This window comes from Bradysia coprophila, unplaced genomic scaffold (genome assembly GCF_014529535.1).
Source record: "Bradysia coprophila strain Holo2 unplaced genomic scaffold, BU_Bcop_v1 contig_324, whole genome shotgun sequence".
Taxonomy (NCBI): domain Eukaryota; kingdom Metazoa; phylum Arthropoda; class Insecta; order Diptera; family Sciaridae; genus Bradysia; species Bradysia coprophila.
Genome location: NW_023503584.1, coordinates 1,969,777 through 1,980,924, shown reverse-complemented (window position 1 = coordinate 1,980,924; position 11,148 = coordinate 1,969,777). Strand labels below are relative to the sequence as shown.

General features: G+C 33.1%; 1 protein-coding gene across 4 annotated transcripts in view; it reads right to left on the bottom strand.

Annotated features, from left to right (window-relative positions):
* Positions 1-2,885: 2,885 nt before the first annotated feature.
* LOC119079400 (terminal nucleotidyltransferase 5C) overlaps positions 2,886-11,148 on the bottom strand; it is a 43,660-nt gene continuing 35,397 nt past the window's right edge. For 3 of the 4 annotated variants that reach the window (XM_037187283.1, XM_037187285.1, XM_037187286.1), the window contains exons 3-4: positions 5,154-6,576; positions 2,886-4,640 (exon numbers count right to left, since the gene is read on the bottom strand). In XM_037187283.1, coding sequence (XP_037043178.1) covers positions 4,573-4,640; positions 5,154-6,576 — 1,491 coding nt within the window. In that variant the 3' untranslated portion in view covers positions 2,886-4,572. Of the gene's footprint in view, positions 4,641-5,153; positions 6,577-8,353; positions 8,586-11,148 lie in introns of those variants that run through there. The other variant, XM_037187287.1, reaches the window with a different exon arrangement.

The following is an 11,148-nucleotide window of genomic DNA, read 5'->3' as shown; positions in this document are numbered from 1 at the left end:
CATCCATCGATCAAAGTATTTTTAATCTGTTCATTTCAAAATCTTGTACTTCAATTTTTTTAACATGCATTTTACTATATAAAGAACCATAAATTACCCAGAGCTTCTCATTATTTTTGTCGTCGTTATCGATAACAGATGAATAGGTAAATTTTTAGCAGGGCTCCCACTAAATTTTGCCTTGCTTTATAAAAATTTCAGACATTACCTGCAAATTGGCCGATTTCGTTATCATTTACCGGTTAACCGACCTTGAAAAATTTAATGATTTTTTCATTTTTCCTTTGCAGTAACACCTTGAATGGAATTGTTCTTCTAGTTGCATTTGTCGGGAACTCTATTTTTCTACCAACTACAATAAAACTATTCAGTTGGGGCATCCCAAGAAGAAAATGAAGCATAATTATTGTCATCTGAACAACGCAAAATTGCTAGTTTGTTAGTCAAGGAAACAGTACAGTAGGAAGTTTACCTTCCATTTCTTTCCTTTTTTCAGGATGATAAAAAAATTAAATTTTGAAACTAGCTCAAGCTATCGATATCAAGCTGTGTAAATATGGAATTCTTTTTATATCCTAAAAAATGCAAATAACGAAACGGTAAAATCATTTCGGCAGGGCTTCATGAGCACAATAAGCCACTTAGTTGTTTAGTTTAGACATTGATATCTCGACGGTGACGATGCAAGCATTTGCAATCGATGCGAGTTACAAAATTCCGACTCATCAAAAAACAAATGTCTAAACGAGTACAGAATGTACTAATTATTTCCCGGGAAACTTCCCGGTTTTTTTTTTTTCTCATTTACCGTTTTTCCCGTTCCCGTTTCCCGGTTTTTCAAAATCGACGGTAAATGCATTCGATAATGAAATCTGATAGATTTCACGAAAAGTGATACTAGCTGTAAAGTCATTTCATCCATAAAATAATATCCTTTCATATACGGCTAATTACATTCACCTCAAAATAGTTAGCAGGAAACTCTCATTTGTTTTTCATAAACTCCAACAGTTCCACTCAGGGCCGCATCTACCAGTAGGTACATAGGAACATTTATTTATGTCCTTTTACAGAATTTAAAATTAAATGTAAGCCACTAACTTCCACGAGTCTTACATTTATTCGATTCGATTCATTTGTCAATTAATCTATGCTAGATCGTTTTCGACAAGCACCCTCTCCTCCATCACGGAAGCTCTGGCCAATGTTAGTAATGAATTTCTCTAGCTATCAGTTGAAACTACGTAGATGATCAAAAGTAGTACTAAAATCTAGAATTAAATTATGCTGATGATATGATGTGATCACCCGTTTTTAAAGAGTCTTCATAGCAAGGGTATCCCAAAAGTCATAAATGGTTGCCTGAAGAAAATGTGCTGGGACCAATATCAAATCAGTTTTTATCAAGTCCGATGGAGGCTTGAATGATAGCTTATATGAATAATCGCGACGACTTCTTACCTTCGGGTATCATCTGTTATCGACAGCAGCGAAAAAATAAGCGTTGATCAACGATTAGCGTGGTCCTAATAGAAAAATTAACAGATCAATGATTGAATTATTGAGTTTCCAGTTCGTAATTTCGCATTTCTACCGCAACACTAAAATTATAAATTAGTCATCAGTACATGATTCTACCATGATTCAACAAAGAAATATCGCTGGACGAAATTTCGTATCTATAAATTTATGTGAAATTTTAGTTCCAATAAAAGCACGTTATTTAAAAAAGAAATAAGGCGATACTTTGACAGCGTCAAAACGAAGCTTGTTTGCTAGAGAGAGTATTGGATTCTGTCATTTTACATTATAAGTTTCATAGAGCTCAAAAACTCCAAAACTCTTTCATACCTTCATTTTTTGGAGATGTCATTAAAATACTAGTCGTATTGCCATTCAACATTCAGCGATTGAAATTCTTTCTTTTAAGTATTTCTTCCTTTTTGAATCTACCGTCTTTTTGTTTAACATCTCGAGCCAAGTGTTTCTATTAAATATTTACCTTCTTTACACCAAGGCCGAAGCAATAAAATCATAATTTCAGATCATGTGTCTGTACAAATATCTTTTTCGTTTGACGGCCTTTTCTGCTGCAAATACTGCTCCTTGAATCAGGGCCTATTTTTGGAATTTTTTTCCATAATTTCCAAAAAATTGCCAAAATTTTTTAAAAACTGCGAACGTCCAAAAACTGAATTTTTCCATCATTTCGAACGGTTTTGGCAACTCCTGAGCTCAGTATTGTGTTTTATCCAACTCTCAATGATTTTGTTTGATAACTGACGCTCTCATCTTTCAAATTAATCATGCTCGACTTCATTTGAAAGTTGATAGTGTCAAGAATCAAACAAAGTAATTGAGAGTCAGCTAAAACGAAAGGCTGAGTTCAGTAGTTGGCAAAACCGGTCGAAATGGTGAAAAATTCGGTTTTTGGACGTTCGTAGTTTTCGGAAATTTTTGGCAATTTTTGGAAAAAATGTCCAACAAAAAATCCAAAAATACCCCGCCTTGAATCATTGACATTACATTATACGGGCAAAGAGTGTCTGTGCATATCGCGTCCCAACGTAGGGACTTTCCATGGGTGTACTAAGTATATCGTTTGTGTTGACATTCAGCCAGTTAGGGGAAATGTTCGTTGACGGTGTGTGTTGAATCAAGTGAAGTAAAATATTTAGTTTTGGATGCCAGGCGAATGAAGGAGTAGATTGTATCATTATGAATGACAATTCTTTTGCCATTTCGATGTAAATGTAATTTCAGGATTCCAGTCTGCACTCTTCAGTATCCCCCCGCCGTAAGTTGTCTGTGGTTGCCGCGTGTTTATACGAAATAAAAGACGAAATTTTATTTTTTGTATTTTTGTAGTACATAGTTTTTTTTATTTTTTGTATTTTGTACAATAAGTCCTTAGAAAAGAAAGAAAGCAAAATTATAAAGCTGGATTCGATTGAATTTTTACCATTTTTGTATATATTCATACGATAATTATTTTTTTTGTTTTGTTTTTTTATAGATAATAATTTTATTGGATCGAAAAACATTGAAATATTACACAATTAGATGAATTGATTTCTCTTTTAATTTTGATGTTTTGTTTACTTAAAAAAAATGTTTCAGTTTCTTATACATTTTGTTGTTGTTGTTTTTTTTGTTGATTTTTTTTGTTTGTTTTAATATTTTTTTCCGTAATTAGACTTAAGCTTTAAAATACTTTAAGACAATTAATTATCATATTGTACGGTGTGTGCACACTCCAACAAGAGAGTTGACATCATTAAAATTGTATGAAAATCTAAATTTTTACAGGGGGGAAAAGGGGGTCGGAAAAAATGCAATTTAATCATTTCTCATTATACACGGTTTTTCAATTCATTTTTATTTTGCACCAAAAATACATTCATTTAAATCTCAAAGTTGGAGAATTTTTTTTAATGTTTAAAATTATAAAAAAAAAACAGAAAATCATTAGATTGCCTCTCTTCTTCTTTTTTCTCTCTTAACAAAATGGCTTCACAAGTTGTTTCATAGCAGTGTCAAGCAGTGGCACAAAAAATTTACATAAATTGGTGGAGTAGAATGACTAAAGTTGACATTTCTTTTTCATAGTGAAAATACACAAGAGAATTTTGACTGTCTGATTTTATTTTTCATGCCAAACACGTCAACTTTAACAATTCCCCGTCCTCTATTTGATACAAACAAATTTTGTGTCACTGCTTGAGAGTGCTATGCTTTTGTTTTTTTATGTTTTTTTTTGTTGTTTTGTTTTTTTTAGTAATAGTAGTTACGTATTATCTAAAATTATGTTTTTTTTCACTTAATTTCTTGTTGTTTTTTTATCTCGTTAAACTAAATCACTTCATATTTTTCTTTAATTATTAAAAATAATTTCTTTTCATTTAATTAACTTAGAATATTTAAACTTTATTTAAACACATACAAATTGCGGAAATTTCAAGAATCATTTAAATATAAGTTAAGGTTGTAAACATTTAAAAAAAAGGAAAAAGAAAAAACGGAGAGTTTAACATTCATTTTACTCTTTTTATTGCCAAATATTTTTTTTTTTGTTTTTTGTTTAGAAACGACATTTGGTTAGGCATCCGATAACGAATAAATTATTTTTCACATTTTTTTTTGCTCTTTTAAATTAATTTTCCATTTTGATGTTTTTTTTTTGTATTTTTGTAATTCTATAACAATTTTTGTTCCTCAAAAATTACTTAGACATTTTTTTTTAATTTGTATCACTTCCATTATATTTTTCATATTTTAATAATTTTTTATTTTTTTTATTTAAACTTTTCATTTAAATTAACTTTCGAATATTTCATCCCTAACATAAGTACTACATTATAAATTCACATTATGTTTTTTTGTCTTAAAAAAAAAAGATTTTTTTAAACTTTTACAACAACAAATAACTTTTTAAGATTTTTTTTCCTTTCGTTTCGATTCAAAAACAAAATCATTTTCTATTGGTTGGTTGAACTATCAACTAGAAAAATTAAATAAAATTTCCGACGATTCGTCAGAGGAAGGGAGGGTTGGTAACGGTGATAATGATGATCATGTCGATAGCCACGTTGAATTACACGTACAGTATGTGGCTGGAATCACAGGTGCATAGTAAATACCTGGAAGAAATGGATGGAAAAAAAGTTTTTAATAAATTGAGTCGAAACCATTGTACTTGTTCGTTTGGGTCGTTCAAACATGACGTCAAAAATTAAATACGTTTCACTCTTCCACGTATCCCTCGTAACACGAAATTTCTTAATGTTTGTCGTTTTGTCATAAAAATTTGCTTCAAAGAATAAAGCGTAAGGCTTAGAACAGGTCAGAACTGAATCTGAAAAACTAAAATTGTTCAGCTCCGTTTCAGGTTTCTTTTCAACCTGAACCTGAAAAACTGATTAAAAATCCTGGCTAGGTAAGTTGAACTTGAACACAAGTCAGATTAAAATAACGTTTGCGAAACGTAAATCTAAACTAAAACGAGTCTAAGCTGAGATCTTCCAAACATTAATTTCGACTAAAAACTCTTCTCCCACACGTTTCTCCGGGTAGTTTCTCACTTAAATGGTTTATCATTTGTAAACGAACCTCAAACTTAAGAAAAGATTAAAAAAATTCTTGAAAAAGCTTACCATTGGCATAAAGTAGACCAGGCTGTTGTTGTATTGAGATTGGCTGAGTTTGTTGTAACTGCTGTGGCTGCTGTTGGTGTTGTTGCTGCTGCTGTTGTTGTTGTTGTTGCTGTTGTAACTGATGTTGTTGTTGAAGGTGGTGTTGGTGTTGCTGATGTTGCTGGAACTGTTGTTGCTTTTGTTGTTCGCGATAGTAAACTTGCATGGCTAGCGTTTGAATGAGCAATAATGATGAACGACGTTCGTGTCCCATCAAACAGACTGTTGAAGTCTCAACGACATCATGTAAATGCATCAGGTACTGATATTGTAAGTGTTCTTCGTCGGCGCCCCAAAAGTGATTCCTTAAATAGGCTTCCAATTTGACTGTTTGCGTTGATATATCCGGGAAATCGATGAAAAATCTTGAGCACATATATCGTTCCAATGACTTGATTCGGTCATGGTCTACCGGTCGATAGTTTCGTACCAATAAATTACAATATTTTAACAGTCCACCGCCACGAATCTCTTCGGGTTGCCTGGTTGAGATCAATTTCTTTTCTAAGTGATATAATGCTTCCTGGAAATCGCCATAGACCGATTCTCCAACGACGGTTGGATAAAAGTTTTCGGTGATCGGTAGAGCGGCGCAGTCGTAGAATAAAAACAGGGTGTCCAAGACGATTTGAAATGAGTCAACACTGAATTCGAATTGACGTCGCATTGTGTCAACAAATTTGAGTTCAACATTTTTGTGGCCGGGCGAGTTACCAAGTGAAATCAGACTCCATCGATCTCCATCATTGTTATTGTTTACTTTAACCATTTTGCCTACGTAAGCCTCTTTTAAGGAACATTGAGTGATACGTCGCCGAGACACGCCTTCTGGCAATAGATCAAATAATGTGCTCAACACGGCTGATTTGACTCGATCGTAATGTCGGCTTGTGCTGAACTCAACACCAAATATTAAATCTAAGTCGTTGTACGATTGTGGCTCACTGCCTAATACGTGACTAGCTAAGCCGCCATTCAATCGAATATCTTTCACAGTCATTCCAGCGCCGCCCGATGCAACATCTAATTCTAATTTCTTTCTAACTAACGTCACCAAATCTTTGAGCTTCACTTCCAGAGTGGGAAAATTACCACGTCCGTGTATTGATACTGTTTCACTCATAACTTCACTTAGCTTACGACACTGTTCGAACGACAAAACGGCCAGTCTTTGGGTGCCGGTGTCGACACTTTCCAGTGAACCATGATCGGATGTTGATGATATTGAGCTGCTGGAGCTACTGCAAGTCGTACTACTGGAACTGCTGGAACCGGGACTAGGTGGTGGTGTGACCGATCCACCATCGGAATGAAAACCATCGTCAACTTGAAAATTTTCCATGTCTGAGGATTGCCTCGAATGGGATGAATCTAGGGTCCCACTCTGTAACGGAAAAGGATAAAAAGAAAATTAACAAAATGCAAATGATTTCGTAAAATGTTGTAATGTTACTAGTAGCTTAACATTATATATAGAGACTGATGGCAATTCAAATAATTTGCTTATAGGTGGTACACAGACTACACAACACATATATGTAATTACTGGTTATAACGCTTTTTTTCGCTATCAGTTCGAGCTGTTTTTTTATTCGTTTGTTTTTTGTTTATTTATCGTCGAATATAATGTGCCGATTGCAGATGTTCTCCGTAAGCGAAGTTATCGGTTGGCGGTTAAGAGCACATTGTGTTATCTGCTACACTTTTATTTATTTCACATTTCTATTTAATTCGCTCATTTTCTTGGATTGATACGGTCTTGGTCTTGGCATTGACTTTGCGTATTGGGGTTAAGTAAATATTGTTTTTTTTGTTCGTTCGTAAAAAGAGTTAGATGGTGAAATCAATTCATGGAAAAGCTATAATTTTGAAATGTAATTTAAAAGAAGAAGTGGATTAACCAATTAAAAATTGTCTTTATCTCTTGCGTTTAAAAAAAACATAATCAAAAACAGAATAACAATTTCCAGTATTTGTAGACGGTGGTAAATAAGGTTTTATTGGTTTTTTATTGTCGCTACAAGTAAACAATAATAATATAAGAAAGGCGTCGATTAGTCTGACTGAGATCGTACACATCCAGTATCAATAACAAATTATTGTTCACGTGACTATATGGAACTAAATTTCCTAAATTTTCTTCAAAGTGAAAAATTCCTTTGTAATGAACGGCTAAAAATGGTTGACTAAACGGGTCAACGAATATTTACAAAGATCATCTAGCAAATAACACAAGGCAAGTGTATCATAAAAGTTATTAAATCTACTACTTCAATTGTTTAGATCATCAACTAGTGTTTGTTACACAATCTTTCACTTCACTAGTTTAAACAAATGTTCTCTGGATCATCAGTAGCTCTCACTTGAAATTATTTTTATTAGTTTCAACGCGGTGAGTCAGACACGTTTGTACCATTAATAAAAATCACTAAATCATTCGTATAAACGACAATTTATTAACCTGTTACAGACGATAAGCAAATGACCAATATTATTATCGGGTCTATTACTTCCATCAATCAAAGTACTTTTAATCTGTTGGTTTCAAATCTTGTACTTCAATTTTTTTAACATCGATTTTACTATATGAAGGACCATATTAGCCAGAGCATGTCATTACTTTTGTCGTCATTATCGATAATAGATGTATAGCCATATGTGACAGGTTACGGTTGCACATACAATTATTCCGTAGCATCAATAGTTTATGGGGAATATCGGCATACAGCTTTATGGTTGACTGAATGTTACTTTATTGACATTCAATTTATATGAATTGTTTCGTTGTTTTGCCAATCGATAGATATTTATCAAATTTATCATGGAAAAGGTCAAAGTTTGTGAACATTAGAGGTGTTAGGCTAGCAAAACGGTTCACATTTCTCGTAAAAAATATTTTTTTTTTTGTTGGTGTAATTCACGTAAATTAGAGTTTATGTCGGAGATAATTGCAGATAATTGTCATTAACAAAGAAACAACCTCAATGCGGCTTGCAGTGCCGAAGTCCTGATAAGAAACTGAAGATGCAGAACAATATTATTCCTACTAAATTTACCATATTAGCTCGGGGATTATATAAATTCATTATCGCACCACAGTGATAAAGATCCATCACATTATAACTAATCCATTTTATATTTACACGGAATGTGACACATACCTCGTTATTGTCAACGTTTACAACGAACATTTTTCTCTCAAACAGAACAAAAAACAACACTAAACTTTTACAACTTCCGCTAGTTGTGCACTTTTTTGCACATCAAATCAAATATAAACAGAGAAAATTGTCTTCTTTCAAAAATTAATATTATTCCAAAGCGGCAACGCTCAGCATCGAACCGACTGTATTCCACTATACACGACAACCTACTGGTTGATCTGTTTGATTAGCACTGACTGACATCCAACCGAACAGATAAACAAACTCAATTATTTAATAATCAAATAGAAAATGTAAAGAGGTGTTAGAAGAGTGATATGGGTACTGAAATGAAAAACACAGTCGTGCACACACGTCATTACATTACATTTTTACACACATCTATATCTACTATATAGATGCAAGTGTATATAGATGGCGGTTCGGAAAATCGGTTTATTTGAAAAATATAACACACAACATTATAACAACATCATTATAATTTGCGACGTTGTTGTTTGTGTTATGTGATTTGATGCCTTTTCGTTTTTTTTTCGTTGCTCTATTACAGTAATTAGAAAAAGAAAAAAAAATGGTATGAATCACCAGTCACTTAACTATGAGCATCATCAAATGATATAATTTCGTTAGAATAGTTATAGGTACAGATGACTGCATAGATTGCACAATGCAGCGTAAATTGCATGTGATGCAAATGACAAATTCTTATCGTATTTATATATTGCCGCTGCTATAAGCGATGCTGATGGCATCTAATTAATTTATTTTTTTTGGAAGAAGAATGAAGGAAACCATGTGACTGTAAACTGTGTAATTCCTACTCAGAGTAAACAAACGCGAAAATATTCTAATTAAAAAATGGTCTGAAAAATGTCGGTTTACCCCACCAGGCTTGTCATTCCTTTTCATTTTCGTAAAATTACAGTTCGGAGTTTCGGCGTAATCGTAATCATGCATCAACCATTTAGAATTTGTACAAAAAAAAATTCTTCAACTTTGCTTCACCTAGCAACACATCGATTCATTTATGCAGAAAGAGCGGTGTTCTTGACAGTATCAAGCTTGATAGAACACTTTTACGATATTAACGGTTACGTGAAAAGCGTTTGATTGATTCACAACTCGCGAACAGAATGTTTTTTTCGCTCACTAATTAACCTTTTATATCGAATTTAAAATTCAGGGGGTGTAAGAGGCCGGCACTCGGGTGACACATTACTTCTGCATGACAGGTGATGATTTTGCCTTATTGCGCGAACTTAATGAACGGTCTCTAAATGGGTAATCTGATTTGATTGGTGTACGTACGTGTACGTACAGTGTGCACACCCGCATTCATTTAGTAATTCATTTGAAACATCAAAATTGCAGATAAGTTTACTCGTTCGTATTAAATTGAATAAAAATCAATTAAAAACAGGTAAATGGTGCAAACAAACGTATATAGAGTACCCATTTGCGTCTATATATTCTATGAATGTTTAATTCGATACATTTATGATTAATGCAACAGTTGGAAAGAACGTTTAACGTACATATAGTGGAAAGTGAAAAAAAGTTACCATTTTATACAAAAGAAACGTTTGCAAACACCAACGCAACACAATTTTAATTGTAAAGATAATTTTATAAAATTTGAAAAGCGAAAAGAATTCGGCTGTAGCACAATTGTTTCAGTGGAAGCGGTTTTACATAGTTTTTTTTTTCGTCTTCTGTGTGTGCCATTTTTCTTTTATTTTAATTTTAATTGCGTTATCAACGTTTAGACGGAAAATGTTAATTTGTATTATCTGATATTCCTATTATATGACGATGGCTGCATGGTTTATATACGATAAAAGTTCAGGTTATTTCCTGTTCGCTATTTTAGAAGCTCAAACATGTATATACACTGTACACGAGCTCTGTGTAAACGCAGACACGTTACTACGCGATGGATATATATAATGTGTAACCGGGTACATAACAATCGACAGATAAGAACAAATCGATTGAGTTTAAATCGAGTTCGGTAACAATTCGAGTTCATTTCTGATTTACTAAAAATATTATGCGTCATCCGAACGGTGTTATCAAATTGTGAAATTAGGAAAGTGATTTCCTGTTTGGCGAGTTTCATTCACTAATTTAAAATAATCGCGCCAGTCTTTCGTCAGAGAGTGTAATTGTTATCGATCGATCGATTAGAGATTAGTGTGTGCGTCTTTTATTGATGAGATTGATGGATATTGTTCAACGGAAATCAGTTTAGTAGAGTTATGGAAGGATCTACCCAATGATCCATTTAAATCCGGATTAAAATCTGTCTGTTTTCAAGCGACTAGCATAGACTAAAGTCTTAACGAGATAATACGACCTCCTGTTCAATTCATTAAAATTGTTGAACTTAAAGTTGTATAAAGTCATAGTTAATGGCAAATCCTAATCAATTTTTGATAGAAAGAAATCTGGGGCTTTCAAACTTTCCACATTAATCTCCAATCTGTTCAAATATTCAAACTAAAATTGAGTTAAAATTACTAAAGGAAAATTTCTCGGAAAAAAATGACTTCAGACACTTTTTCGTTTTACATCATTATCGTCCCCTTGAAACTTTTTTGGGTATCATTTTCCACCGTAAAATTGTTCTTGGAAAATATGTCTGAATCATTTTGAAAAACCCAACTTGAAAAACCGTACACGGCAAGAAGACCGTCTTATCAATTAAATTTCCCGATGTTTCGGGATTTTTTCTTAATTCATTTGATAGCAAGATAAATAGAAGAGAAATCAATAAATAGCAAGAGCGAAAA